The following is a 15,588-nucleotide window of genomic DNA, read 5'->3' as shown; positions in this document are numbered from 1 at the left end:
AAGAACACAATGCTGAATAATACTGTTGTGTTTTAATCATTTTGGAACAGAAAATGCCAAAAATATAATGACATTTGGTAAAGATGTATACTTCCAATCTGGGAAAGTAGACAAGAGAAGTCACAGAATCAAGAGTTTTTAGTGGTTTTGGGAAACTGTTTTCATTTCTCCATTTCCTCCAATGGAAATATAATTTAAGTTAACATGCTTCTGACATTTTTACTAAGTTGTATTTGTGCTGAAGGGGAGTATTTTTTATGTCAGGTGAGTTGAATTATAGATGGTGAAAAGAGAATTGAAGGGAAGTATACTTGGTCTACATATCTGGGGATGGCTTTGTTTTTGGACAACTCAGCTAAATCAGGAAAAGCAGAGATGGATAGAGCACCAAAAAATCCCTGTGGGTAGGGGTTATTTTGATTGTTACTCTAACAAGTGTAAAAGAACCTGTATGATGGGAAAAGTGGTGATTTTTAGTAATAAACAAAAGTGGTCTGATTGCTTTTCACTGTTGCATGATCAGTGGCATATTCACTAAAAATTAGGTTAGTAATTTCCACACAAACAAAATGAATTCCTACTTTGTAGAACATATAATCAATCTGTGATGATAACTGCTGGAAGAGGTCATGAAGGTAAATAATTCAGAAGTACTTTCTAAAGTACTGGTTCATTTATGAGTATTAATAATTCTTACAGTTCTGAAACTTAAAATGACAGCATGTACAAATTTGCCCTGTGTGCGTCAGAGCATAAAATGTTAATCAGTAAAGACCTTCACCTTTCCCATGCTCAGCTCAGTGCATAGGTACATCCTTGCAACATTTCCTTCCTGTTTGTCTTGAAGCAAGGAAGAGTGGCATGGTCACTGGAGGATATCACACCTATAAATTGATGGTTTGATCAAATACAGCAAGCCCTACACTTATTTGAATGTACCTTTATCAATTTATAAAGAAAATTTTTTTGGTCCTTTATAAAACTAGTTTTGCAAGGATAGAATGAGTTGCTTTGTAGAGGGCTAAACATATGCTGGTAAGAAGGGACGGAGCTGGAACTTTGTAAATGGTGACTTCTTGAAATAGACTTGTGAAATTATTATTTAGCTTCAATTTTGTTTCACTTTTCCCTCTATGAATATCAAAGTATTTTATGAAAAGCAGCAAAATAGATTCCATAGATCACATTAGACTCATATGTATGGCCTCACATTTGATCTCTCTGCTTTCTGTCCTGCAGACAGTATGTCCTACTAACACATACATATCTGTGAATCATAGAGTGGTTTGTTTTTTGGACAGGACCTCTAAAGGTCATCTAGGTACAGCCCCACTGTAATGAGCTGGGACATCTTCAACTTTATCATGTTGCTCAGAACCATTTTCAAGCTGGTTTTGAATATTTCCAGGAATGGGACATTTGCCACCCGTCTAGGCAACCTGTTGAAGTATTTTACCACCCTCATGATGAAAAATTTCTTCTTTATATCTAGTGTTTTTTGGTTTAAAACCATCCCCCCTCGTCCTGTCAGCATATTGTGCTGACTCTCCCCAAGCTGCATTGGGGCAACCATAGTGTGGAAAAACCTAAATTATCACTAGTCCTTCTCTAGGACAAATGGAGCTTCCAGCAGCTGCGTGGTTTTTTTTACAGTGGTAGGTGTAAATGTCAAGCCTGTTTGTTGCTGGCAGTGGGTTTGGCAGCTGTCTGTTGAAGTCTGGTGCACTGTGTGTCCTGTGCAGGAACCCCTGACGCGTTTTCCCAGCTGCTCACCTGCCCGTACTGCGACCGAGGGTACAAGCGTTTCACCTCGCTGAAGGAGCACATCAAATACCGCCATGAAAAGAACGAGGACAACTTCAGCTGCTCCCTGTGCAGCTACACCTTTGCCTACAGAACGCAGCTCGACCGCCACATGACATCACACAAGTCAGGAAGGGATCCAGTAAGTGGCGTTTGCATTAAGGGTTATTGTCCCCTGCAGCAGCCCTGGGGTCTGTTTGGGCAGAAATGTGAAAGCAGATAAACTGCTCGCAGCAGGTCATCTCTGTGCTGATGGTCCTGTCCCAGAGCACACTCTCAAGCTTGCTGCTCTAGTCAGGTTTTTTTTGTAGCTGTCAAAGGATGAGGTCTCAATTCCTGTTTTCATTCATCTAAGCACAAGGGTTGTTTTCAGAAAGTTTTATTATATTTATAGGTAATTTGGTGGTTTTTCTGTTCATTGGCTACCATTGCATAAAGATTACTCACATCTAATTTCAAACCTTTAATGAAACACTTCCCCTCTTTTTTCTTAAGTCCTGTTTGAATGATTCACAATTTGCTGTAGCATTTTTGCCCTTAAGAAACAAACCATTGTGTTGCTTGTACTGTGAAGTACAGTTTTCAAATGCAACTCATGCTGTAAGACAATATACAAATAATTAGTGTGTAAAATATGGTATTTCAGTAATAATGAAGCAACAGAAAAGGCTGAAGATGTTATGAGCTTGTTTTGTCTGGTTCATGGGATGACCTGCGGGCATAGGTCCCTCAAATGTCTTCTATGAGTTAACCTTGTGATCATTACAGAAGATCCTGAGACTGTTCTCCTGTCCCTCCTTTTCTTTGTTATCCCCATAGTGTTCCAACATCCATTCCTAGCACATGCTTCCATAGTTTATCAGAGACATTCTGAGGCTCAGGAACCAACTGAAACAGTCAGGAATTATCCAGAGAAAAAAACATACAGATTTTCCACCACCAAGTTAAAGAGGCTTGGAGATTTTTCCTTCAGAGGACAGTCTAGAAAGATCAATACTCTCCAGAAAGGAGACAGGAGACAAATATAACAGAAAAATGCAAAACAGAATGTAAAAGTAAAGGTACTTCCAAGATTTCTGGTAGCACCAAATCAACAAGCTGTTGTCCAGAGTAAAGGAAGATGCTTTACTTGAGGAAATCAGAGTAAAGGATGCTTTTTACATATTGGCTGTTAACCTCCATCCTACAAAATATCACCAGGTTCAACAATTTAACAGGCTTAAAAATTTATTATACAATTTTTATGCCTGAATGCTCACATTCACAGTTCCATTAAATCAGTACAATAAGTATCAGCCATCCTGCTGCAAGGATTTTATTGTCTCACAGGCTTTGGAATAACTTCACCAGCATGTTCTGGTGTGGCAGTTCTTTTTTACTCAACTATGCTTCCCATGAACAATTAATTTCTGTTTCACTTCCTTTTTGGCTTGGTTTGCACTTTAAAAGTTCCTTTCATCTTACATACATCTTATATTTCTAACTATAAAAGCTATGAATGCTATTTATATAATGCTTTTCTTGTGGGCTACCACATTTGTTTCCAGTCTTTTCAGTTACAAGCCTAAAAACAGAAGAATAAAGTAGTTGGGCTTTCCCATATTTGCATGTAGTTTGAATGAAAAAATAAAAAATATCAAGTGAGTAAACACTCTCAGAAGAGTTGCTAAAAAGGAGAGCTTAAAATGTACTGCCATAAAAATATTTTAATGGATTTATACTTTTGAAGGCACAATTGTATTTGATTAATGTTATTTCTATGGAGTATCTGGAACTCAGTGTTACATCCATTTAGGTGTGTTCTATTCTCTCAAGACATAGCATGAATGAAAGCTATAATAGTTTAGATATTTGGAAATTTTAAATATTTGTTTGTTTGTTATTATCACAAAGTTGTCATGTCTTCAAAATTGGCTGCGTATACCTGACTGCATCATTTGTGTAATGGAAAATGAACTTTTGTCCTTAAAGTATAAACCTCCTGGTTGTGGATCTTAAACATCTTTAAAACTTGATGTCTTATTCCTAAAGAACTTCACCTGACCATAGATTATTTGGATAACTTTGTTAGCTGGTAATGGCCATCATGTGACAATTTTGTAATTGTTCTGTACAAAGAAACAATGAGCAAAGATAAAACCTCGCTTAGTGAAGGCAGTGGAAAGGTCACCTGCACACTGGGCATCCTTCTGAGCCAGGGGAAGATGTGCAAAAGTTCTGCTCCTGTTCCAGCAGGGAGCTCAGAGCCATCCTGCACCTTTTTCTTCCCTCCCTCACTCCCATGCTCCTCCCCTTGTGCACCCTTGGCTGCTCCTACACCTCTACCAGTTGGTAGGAGGTGATGCTGCATGTGTCATCTGCTTTCACATGCAAAGCACCTAAAGAGATCTTGAAGCATGAAAATGTGCTTCTTGCATGAAAATGTGCTTCTTATATTTGTTTTAATTTTTTTCTCATCAATTTATGAAGTACCTATGGGCAGTTATTCAAAATTTCACAGTGTCATGCACACTGCTGAGAAATAGCAGTTCTTGGAAACCATGGTCAAACCATCTGTGACAAATTCTTGATATACCTGTAATTTCCATCTTCCAAATACCTTTTGAGGATTCTCATTAACTAGTTTATTTCTCTGGTGTGAGAGGGGTGGGTTTCAGTCCTAAGCACAGTAAACATTTGGTGTGGGGATGTACTAGTGGCTGGTTTTAGACCTTAGTGCTGATGTTTCTTCTTTCAGTCCTTGAAGGAGTGCAGAAGAATATTCTTTGAATGTTGCAGTTAATATTTTAATGAGCAGAAAATGTACAATTTGTATACAATGTACAATTATGTACATTGCAATTTTGTACAATGTATTAGAAATATATCACATATCACAAGTTCAAACTACCGTGTCTTTAACAGTGCTGAGATGGGGAAAACCATTTGAATCTGAGAAAATGAAAGTATTACAGGTGGTACTTTGGAGAAGTGTTATAATTTCTCAGTTACATTTAAAATGGTCCTTCAAGGTAATTCTGAGAAAGTCCCAGATTTATAAAGCAGTACTGTGAGAGACAGCAAGAAAGCTGAACAGAGAGTTACAAGTGTAAGAAGCTAAGGCAGAATACATTTGGAAATGTATACCTAGCAGAAAGCTTAAAGCACCTTACAGCTATGACCAGGAAAACAGAAAAACTTAATAAAAATTTGATAAGTAGAGTGTGGACTTCCATGCCTTAGAAATAGAACATTAGATTTAAAGATTTTAAAGTCTGGAGCAGAAACATTTCTGACAGATTGAATAAATGCACTGATATTTAGTATGACTATTTATGTAGTCCAGGACCTGCTATATATCCCAAGATCTGTTAGCTTGTATAATTCAAGTTAAACAGTAGTAACTGATTCTCAGCAGGCTTAAGTAAATCCTGACACAATCCTCTAGATTCATTGCAGTTGGAGCATTAAAGTGAAATGCAGTGAGTCAGCCACAATCTTGTAGAACATCATCTTCAGGAGACTTACTTAAACAGAGCTGAAAAGCAATCTGAGCTAGCAAAAGACAGCTGACAAACCTGGGAATGAGGGCCAGGTGCTAACCAGGATAAGTTAGAGTGGACCTGAGGGGGAGACAGCAAGCAGCCCACCCTGAGCAGGGTGGGAGCAGTATCTCCTGAGGAGTACATCTGCAGCTTAACCAAATGCTTCTCCCAAGGGAACTGTTGAATTAGAGTATGTGGAAGTAATTTAGATGATCTTATTTCAATTTGTCTTCTGTTAAAGGAGGGCAGGGAGTAGAACAGAAAGGGTTGATAATTTGGACAGCTTATCTCATAGCAGATAGTTCAGACTTTCATCCAGCAACCTGCACAGCCACAGGTTCTTCAGATCTGCAGGCATGTCTCACAGCAGGATCATCATCCTGTGTTTTATCCATCCCTGCTTCTCCAGCACAGCTCTCAGCCCCCAGTTGTCGTGTCTGTGCTCAGGAGGAGCCCCAGCACCCAGTGAGCATCTGCTGCCAGTGCATGTAATTTTTGTCCTTAAAAATACACATTCATAGATTTATAGAGTTTGTGGTAAATTACAGATCTTGCACATACATGTGACGTATATACTACATATATTTACATGTCTGTCATAGCTTTTGCTTTTTTTTAAACTAGTATAGCAATAAAGACAAAAATAATTTAGAAGTTAACAATAAATGCTCTCACAAGGAAAAATCTAACAAAAATAATCATAGAGCTTCAATGAAGAGATTTGGTGTTGTATACTTGGGAAACCCCTCCATATTTTTGTTTTGGTTTAGTTTCTCACATTTATTTTGTAAATTAATTATGACTGAGAGTACCTTTATTGTCACTGAGCTACCTTCTCTTGAGCAATCCTGTGGCATCATTATATAGAGGAATCCAAGGCAGCAGTAAGCCCTGGAAGCATGTAAATGGAAAAATCAAGTAAACCAATTAAAGTTTAAACAGGCTTCTATAGAGTTTAATGTTTCTCTGTCCTGCAGGAAATGTTCTGTGGCTAGTGGGCTTGGGGTTTTCCTGATGGTTTTGCTTTCACAAGTAGAATTTGCATTCATGCTGAAACTTCCTACTAACATGTCTGTATATGTTCTAAATTTTTCACACGAATTTAGGAGAGCAGGCAACTATATTTTGCATTTTTTTTCTTGTTTCATTCATTTTACTGTACCAGATTTATTCAGAAGCAATGTGTACCTCAGTTTTTACCTGATTTGTAATTTGTTTCTTTTTCCATACCACCTTCAGTCTCTTACAATTATGGTTGATTATTTTCAGGTTTGTGTTGCATTTTCTCTGTTGCAATGTGAAAATAGAAGAAACTGCAGACAGTTTCTGCAAGATCTGTCCTGTACAATAATTCAGACTTCTTTCTTACAGAGACATGTGACGCAGTCCAGCGGTAATCGAAAATTCAAGTGCACTGAATGTGGAAAAGCTTTTAAATATAAACATCACCTAAAGGAGCACCTACGAATCCACAGTGGTAAATAAATCAGGCATTTAATTGAGTACTAATTTCTGCTCTTTTTAACTTGGATATAAATCTTATAAGTCTAAGTTTAAAATATTTATGTTTTCCTTATTTTTTTTCATTCTGGAATATTTCAAGCACTGACTGCAGCCGTCAGCTGTGTACGGGGTATATGTAGAAAAACTCAACAGAATTTACAGTTACAACTTAATGTCTTACAATTAAGGAAAACTTGACTTGTTGCAGAAGAAGTGGGGGCATTTTTCTGGTCCTTTTCACTTTTTTCTGGGTTTTTTGTTTTTTTTTTAATGTTTCAGATAATTCAGTGTGTTACAAGCCTTGCTATAGAATTTTAATTGATAATAATCAGGACATAAGAACTGTGTGTTCCTCCTGTGGCTGTAATTGTCATCATTTGAGATTAGTCATATTAAAGTAGACTCAGGACACAATTTATTAGAAAAGTTATAAGAAATGTTATATAAGAAGTTAGAAATTAATGGTGGTGCTACTTCAATGAAGTTCAATGAAATCTGTAATTGTTGAACAGAGAAATACTGGAACACATGATTGTGTGGGCTCCATCCTATATCTGCTAGTGGATGGCAAACTTATTAAAAGAGCCTTGGCTGAGAACTATACTCTTACTGTTCAATTCACTAGATAAGATTTTTTTTTTCCCCTATGATCTTTGAGAGGTCATTATGATGTATTTGTTCTGACAATTATTGTTGGTTAACTGTTGCATGTGCCTTTTTTCTTTTCTTTTTTTTTTTTTTTTTCTTTTCTTTAGGAGAGAAGCCATATGAGTGCCCAAACTGCAAGAAACGTTTTTCCCATTCTGGTTCATACAGTTCACACATAAGCAGTAAGAAGTGTATTGGTTTGATGCCCGTGAATGGTCGAGCCCGGTCAGGGCTCAAGATGTCTCAGTGCTCCTCCCCCTCCCTTTCTGCATCACCAGGTAGCCCAGCAAGACCACAGATACGACAAAAGATAGAAAATAAACCCTTGCAAGAGCAGCTTCCTCTTAACCAAATTAAAACTGAACCTGTGGATTATGAATTCAAGCCCATAGTGGTTGCATCAGGAATTAATTGTTCAACCCCTTTGCAAAATGGGGTTTTTAGTGGTGGTAGCCCATTGCAGGCAACCAGTTCTCCTCAGGGTGTGGTGCAAGCTGTTGTTCTACCAACAGTAGGTCTGGTGTCTCCCATAAGCATCAATTTAAGTGACATTCAAAATGTACTAAAAGTGGCAGTGGATGGTAATGTAATAAGGCAAGTACTGGAAAACAATCATGCTAATCTTGCGTCCAAAGAACAAGAAACAATCAACAATGCATCTATACAACAAGCTGGCCATTCCCTCATTTCAGCTATCAGTCTTCCTTTGGTTGACCAAGATGGAACAACCAAAATTATCATCAACTACAGCTTGGAGCAGCCAAGTCAACTTCAGGTTGTTCCACAAAATCTAAAAAAAGAAAACTCTGTTCCTGCAAATAGTTGCAAAAATGAGAAACTACCAGAAGATCTCACAGTGAAGTCTGAGAAAGATAAGAACTTTGAAGGAGAGACCAACGATAGCACTTGTCTTCTTTGTGATGACTGTCCAGGAGATCTTAATGCACTTCAAGAATTAAAGCACTATGAAACAAAAAGCCCTCCTCAGCTTCCCCAGCCCAGTGGACCAGAAGCTGAGAAACCTGAGTCCCCTGTCCCATCAGAAACCGGGGAGAACAACCTGTCTCCTGGTCAGCCACCTTTAAAGAACCTTCTGTCGCTCCTAAAAGCATATTATGCATTAAATGCACAACCAAGCGCAGAAGAGCTTTCAAAAATAGCAGATTCTGTAAACCTACCACTGGATGTGGTAAAAAAGTGGTTTGAAAAAATGCAAGCTGGACAAATTTCTGTGCAGTCTTCTGGACCATCTTCCCCTGAACAAGTTAAATTAAGCAATCCCGCAGGTAACGATGATCAAGCAGCAACTACAAATGTGAGTGAACCCCAGAACAGCACAAATAACTCAGAAAATCCTGTCAGTACAACGAAATCTCAGACTTTACCAGGGGCTTCAGCTCTGAATGGTTCACACAGTAGCACGCCATCTGCATCACCACTAAACCTTTCTTCATCGAGAAATTCACAGGGTTACACGTACACGGCAGAGGGTGTACAAGAAGAGCCACAAATAGAACCTCTTGACCTTTCGCTACCAAAGCAACATGGAGAACTGTTGGAAAGATCTACCATAACTAGTGTTTACCAGAACAGTGTTTATTCTGTCCAAGAAGAACCTTTGAACTTAACTTGTGTAAAAAAAGAACCACAAAAGGACAACAGTATTACAGACTCTGATCCTATTGTAAATGTAATCCCACCAAGTGCCAATCCCATAAATATTGCTATACCTACAGTCACTGCCCAGTTACCTACAATTGTTGCCATTGCTGACCAGAACAGTGTTCCCTGCTTGAGAGCTCTCGCTGCCAATAAGCAAACCATTTTGATTCCACAGGTGGCTTATACATACTCTACTACAGTTAGTCCTGCAGTTCATGACACAGCACCAAAACAGACCCAAGCCAATGGAAATCAGGTACTTCAGTCCCCATATTCCTACATGATGTATTAAATCTGTATTTGTGCTGAGCTAACAAAAAACTAACAAGGTGAACTAAATAAAAATATAAATACAAGCTATCAGTTATTTGACTTGATTGTAACTGGGTAATAGTTATTACTGTTGTGCCCTCTGCAAAGCTAGTTAGCTGAGGCAGCTTGAGTCCAGACTTACAGAAACTGTACTGTCCTGTGCATGGACAACTCAGTTATTCTCTGTATTTAATCTTCCAGGACATTAGTGCTCACTATTTTAAAGACTGTCTAATGCTCCTGATCAAAAAGTGAAAGAAAACATGGCTTCTGTCTTTTGCTGGTTCTGTATCTCCTCTTTCCCCATATTCAGAAAATAAACTCTTTGGAATTTTTGACTACTCCTTTCATGCTGCTCTGCTTTCTTGGTTTGCAGAGTAGCTGAATTCATCCTACACTGTAATGCACTTTATACAAAATGCAGATATATTCTCAATTGAAAGTCAGGGAGATATTTATCTTCATCTGCCATTCCTGTATCCTGGCTTGTTCCTCCCTGGGTGCATCCAGGTGTGATCTGGGGTCGGTCAGATCCTTCTGAGAGTCACCTGTGTGCATTAAGGTAGGGACAGGGTAAATCAGAAAAGTGGTTGAGTGTTTCTACTTAAATCTTAGAAACTGTCTGTCTAGCATTTTTTTCAGGCTTCTATATTGCCAGAGACTGAGGAGCCTTGAAGAGTTACAAGGCTGCTTATATTGAAAGTTTGAGGCTAATATGTACAGGTAGTTAACATGTACACTTTTATATTCAGATTTGATAGTATCTGATAAAATGTGTGACACTGCTGATGTCAGTAGAAACTTCTGTGCTTCTACAGGGAAGCTTTAGCACTTAAAATGCTTAGAAACACACAACAATTACAGTTTTGAAACTGTAATTTTCTAATTAATTCTAAACTGTAATTTACTAATTAAACTTTTTGAAGTCCCTTAAATTTTGGGTTAAGTAGTAGTTGTGATACCCTCTTCATGAGGAAGAGGGTAGTCAAATATGCAAATTCAAATGGTAACTTAAGCAGCTCTTTTGTGAAAACTTCAGCAAAAACAATCTTTTAACTTCATAAAATCTGTGAGGCAGCAAAAGGTAGGTGGCCAGCATTAGCTGAAAAATGCAGTTAGGTGGCAAATTTGCTCTTCCCACTTACTGAAGTGCTTTACAGGTCTGTAATATTGCATTTATTTTATAGACCCTAAAATATGGTGTGCCAGAATAGCTTATACCTGACCAACAGTCAGATTGGATGTGATTAAAGTCAGTCCCAGTGAGGATTCTGCATCTGGATGGTGGCAGAGACTGCAAAGCAGAACAATGCAGTAAAGGATGTTTCTGACTGTGGAAGTCTAAACAATTCTGTTTGGCTATTTATGGAATTGAATGAGAATAGCAGCTTCAGTTTATGTGGGTGACTTCTTTTACTGGACTTAACTTTTTTTTTGTAATTTTTCTGAAGGATGAAAGGCAAGACACTAGCTCAGAAGGAATATCCAATGTAGAAGATCAAAACGATTCTGATTCAACACCTCCAAAGAAAAAGATGAGAAAGACAGAAAATGGGATGTATGCATGTGATTTGTGTGACAAAATATTCCAGAAGAGCAGCTCATTATTGAGACATAAGTATGAACACACAGGTATGTACTAGGAAAGCACTTTTCCAATAATTATTTCTTTGGTAACATGTAACTCATAATCTCAACTGGAATCCAGTTCTCAGGCAGTGTAGGGACAGTGTACTACATATGCTAAGTTTTCTTTAGAAACCCCTGTGTTTGTGTATTTGTTTGACAGAACAGCAATTCCTTAAATAAAGTCTTTCTTTAAATTTGTTAGATGTAAACCCTGAATAGAAAAAGGGGAGTTTTTGCATCTGGCTTGTGGCTTATCACTGTGAGCCACAGCTTATAACTGAGCATATATTGCTTCTAATTTACCTTGTCTGATTTTAAATTTATTTTTAAAATTAAAAATAAAAATTGGAAAAAAAGGGATTGTGTATGTATTTGATGCTGTACATGAGAAGCAGCATGCCTATCTGGCATGAAGGATTTTCAGATTGAGCCACATTTATAATGACCTGAAGTTAACAGCTTCAGCTATTCATTAGACATAGAATCTAACCACTAAAGAACACCCTTTTGGCTTTGATTTGTATTTTAAATTTCTCATAATTGTTCCTTTTGGCTCCAGTTCTGGTATCTTTAGGATTTTTTTAATACCTCTTGCTCTCTTATTTCTTCTGTGATGTCTCAAAATAAAAATTCTTTTTTTTTGTTGGTTAGGTGCCAAATATATATTGGGTTTTGCCTCACATCTCTTCCTTTCTTGCTGGCTCTTATCTTCTCTTTCCCCACATCCATAAAATAAATTCTTTAGAACTTTTGGCTACTCCCTTCATGCTGTGCTACTTTCTTGGTTCACAGAGTAGCTGAATTAATATATTAATTATATTTCTGCATATTAACATTTAAATGTTATCTCACGTATAAAATTAAAAGCATATTTTTTTTTTTTTTGTCTTGATCAAGTTTCTCAAGTTGTATTCATTAAGGGTTTCTAATTTCATGCCTATCCTATCCTGGGACTCTTTTAACTCCTGCTTTTCCTCACACAATTGTTCTTCCCCTGCCAGTTTTAAATCCAATGTAATGTTCAAAATCACAGAATCATTTAAGTTATAAAAGACATTTAAGATAATTGACTCCAACCATTAACCCAGAACTGCCAAGTCCACTGGTCAACCATGTCCCCAAAGTGCCACATCTGCTTGTCTTTTAAACACCTCTGGGGGTGGTGACTCAACCACTTCCCTGAGCAGCATGTGCCAGTGCTTGACAAGCCTTTTGGTGTGGAAATTTTCCTAATTTTCAATGTAAACCTCTCTTGGCACAACCTGAGGCCATTTCCTCTTTTTTCCATGTCAATACATGTGTAGTCAGCAAGTTTTGTGTGTAAGGCATTCAACCTAGATTTTAAAATTATCTTCCTTTTACCTGTATCACAGAAGGACTTGGTACACAAAACCCAACGTAAAAGCTTTGTTGATGTTAAACTGCCATCAATATAGAAAAGTTAAAATGTAATTGAAAGTAGTTTTTGGGAGAAAAGTGTTTTCTAATCTATATTTGCATTTTTATCATCCTAGAAATTATATATGAGAATCTCTTTTTTCTCCTATGATGAGTTTTTCTTAAAAACATACAAATTACTGTAGTGATTGTGACAATGCACCCTTGCACCTTTGTCCTTGGGGCTCAAGACAGAAACTCGGGCTGGTAATGCATGAAGTAGAACATCTTGTTATATCAAATTTAATCAATGCTGGTGTGTTCACCAACATTTTGCAATGACAACAGCCTTGTACTTTTAAAACTTCAGCTCCAAGACACCCAACCGTTTGTGCTTTATTTTACAGGTAAAAGACCTCACGAGTGTGGGATCTGTACGAAAGCATTCAAACACAAACACCATTTGATTGAACACATGCGACTGCATTCTGGGGAGAAGCCCTACCAATGTGACAAGTGTGGGAAGAGGTTTTCCCACTCGGGCTCTTACTCCCAGCACATGAACCATCGCTACTCGTACTGCAAGCGGGAGCCGGAGGAGCGCGAGAGCGCCGAGCCCGAGGAGCTGGGGCTGGGGCTGGCGCTGGCCCTGGGCGGGGAGCACGCCCTGGCCACTGCCTCCCCCTCCCACCTCGACTCGGATGAGAGGGAGAGCCTCACCCGGGAGGAGGAGGAGTACAGTGAGAAGGAGGAGGAGGAGGAGGAAGAAAAAGACATAGAGGGACTTCAGGAAGAAAAGGAATGCGGGGAGCTACAAGAAGTTGGGGATGCAGAAGAAGCAGCAGCAGTAGAAGGGGAAGAAGGGAAAGCTGAAAGTGACAAGAGCGATGAGGTTGTAAATCAAGCAAGCAATGCAGAAACGGATGTTATACAAAATAATGGGCAGGTGTCAGAAGAAAATAATGAATAATGCTTACGTGCTAGGTTTTTTCTATAAGGAAAAAAAAAATTGGTAATGAAGTTCCTTCTATATTATACATGCTTTTCATGGAAACGCAGTAGCATACTGTGATTTCTGTTCACTACTGTGTAAAAAAATATATATATAAAAAAATGAAAAGAAAAAAAAAAAAAAAGAAATCCAGGTGTGCCTGAACCTCAAACTTAGTAATTTTTCACACAGTTTTCAAAGTTAGGAACAAGTTTATAACATGAAGCAGATTAGAAAAATACAGTGACTCCGGAAGCAAAGATTTAACAGGTTGTAGGAAACCTGATTATTAAACAAACATCTGGCATTGTTTGTTTTATCAGTATTAATTTTCATTCTTAAGTTGATTAATTTTTAAACTGTACAATTGGGAGAGATTTATATGATTTTTTTTTTTTTATGGTAAAACATTTCCTAAATCCACTTCAGTATTTTTCTTATGTTTTACAATGTGAGAACTTCTGCACTACAAAATTCCCTTTTGCAGAGACGTGTAATGCAGTTGCAAACAGTGCTTGGCTACCTTTGTAAATTCAACCTAGAAGGTAGCAGTTTATGACATTAGATGTTGTAGTAGAGCATATTATCATTTAAAGTGTATTGTTAGCCTTAAGAGAGAAGATGATAGAAGAACTGAAGTTTCTTACTCATGTGGTTAAAAATGTAGTTGAGAAGATTGTCGTTGAGTTCTGATTGCAGGGACTAACAGTGTTAATACTGGTAAGGACAGGAAAGTTGTCAAAAACAGTGTTTGTAATTGTGTTTTGAGTATGTAGTAACAATATGAAGGATATGATATGAAGCTTTGTATCTCCTTTGGCCTTATGCAAGACCTATGTGCTGTAAGTGCCATTTATCAGTATTACAAAGGCTCTAAGCAGCCTTTATCCAATGTGTGGCCTACAATAACTAGCATTTGTTGATTTGTATCAAACTTCTAAACTATTCATGGGGAAAAAAACACTCAGCCATCAGAGAAGTAAGAACACTGGTATATTTCATTATTTAATTATTTGGTGGTATTTTGGGTTAATACCTGACTTGCAGAATTTCTCTACAATAATTACAAGGGAAATTTTCTAATCTGCTTTATTGCTTTATTGGTTTACTTTAATTTCAGACACATACATGACATGTTATCTGGCTCATAAGTATTTTCAAATGTTAGTTATTCTGGACCCCATTTATTAACAATGTTAGCTGATTTTTACCTATCAGTATTATTTTATTTCTTTTAGTTTATAGATCTGTGCAACATTTTGTACTGTATGTCTTCAAACCTGGCAGTATTAATACCCTTCTTACTGACATATGTACCTTTTTAGTTTTAGAAAACTTTTATATTTATGTGTCTTATTTTTATATTTCTTTATTTATTACACAGTGTAGTGTATAATACTGTAGTTTGTATTAATACAATAATATATTTTAGTATGAAAATTTGGAAAGTTGATAAGATTTAAAGTAGAGATGCAATCGGTTCTCTTGCATTGAGATTTGATTTAACAGTGTTATGTTAACATTTATACTTGCCTTGGACTGTAGAACAGAAGAATTAAAATGGGAATGTATTAATTTTACAATTGCAATCAATTCATTTTACCTTTACCCAGTTTTTAATATAAAGCTCTTAAATTTTGAAATTCACTGTGTGACTAATAGCATGATGCTCTGCAGTTTTATTAAGAGATTAGTCTAACCATAAAACTCTCATTTCCTTAGTAAGCCAAATTAGAATAATCTTATAAAACAGTGTTGGGAACAATGTTTAACATTTTTGTGCCAATTTGTTCCTGTATTCATGTGTGTATGTTACAAATCTGAAACTTCATTTTTAAGTTCCTTGTTACATCATGGTCATTTTCTAGTTTTTTACCAGACTCCCCATCTCACAATAAAATGCGTCAACAAGTCTGAGTTACTGTCATTATTGTGGTAAAGTAGAAAGTGCATTTAAATTATTCCTGTGAGAAGTTACTGAGGCACAGCTCCTGTTTCTGTGTCCATCCTGGGTTTCAGTGGTTTGTAAGGAGCATTGAAGTGAAAGAAGGGTTTGAACTGTGCAGGCACAGGGATTGCTACACTGATTTACCAGTGTCAGGAGAACAACTGAGTTTTAAAAATTAACCATGTGGGTTG

At 37.3% G+C, this 15,588-nt stretch overlaps 1 protein-coding gene across 5 annotated transcripts in view; it reads left to right on the top strand.

Annotated features, from left to right (window-relative positions):
* The window catches only part of ZEB1 (zinc finger E-box binding homeobox 1), a 116,330-nt gene extending 100,964 nt beyond the window's left edge, over positions 1-15,366 (top strand). For all 5 annotated transcript variants that reach the window (XM_079302076.1, XM_079302074.1, XM_079302073.1 and 2 more), the window contains 5 exons: positions 1,743-1,945; positions 6,699-6,804; positions 7,586-9,396; positions 10,904-11,084; positions 12,866-15,366. In XM_079302076.1, the coding sequence (XP_079158202.1) occupies positions 1,743-1,945; positions 6,699-6,804; positions 7,586-9,396; positions 10,904-11,084; positions 12,866-13,428 (2,864 nt within the window). In that variant the 3' untranslated portion in view covers positions 13,429-15,366. The remainder of the gene's footprint in view (positions 1-1,742; positions 1,946-6,698; positions 6,805-7,585; positions 9,397-10,903; positions 11,085-12,865) is intronic.
* The last annotated feature ends 222 nt before the right edge of the window (positions 15,367-15,588 follow it).

The sequence above is a fragment of the Erithacus rubecula genome, assembly GCF_903797595.1.
Source record: "Erithacus rubecula genome assembly, chromosome: 3".
NCBI lineage: Eukaryota > Metazoa > Chordata > Aves > Passeriformes > Muscicapidae > Erithacus > Erithacus rubecula.
Note: the sequence above shows the minus strand (reverse complement) of the source record. Positions and strands in the feature narration are given on the sequence as shown.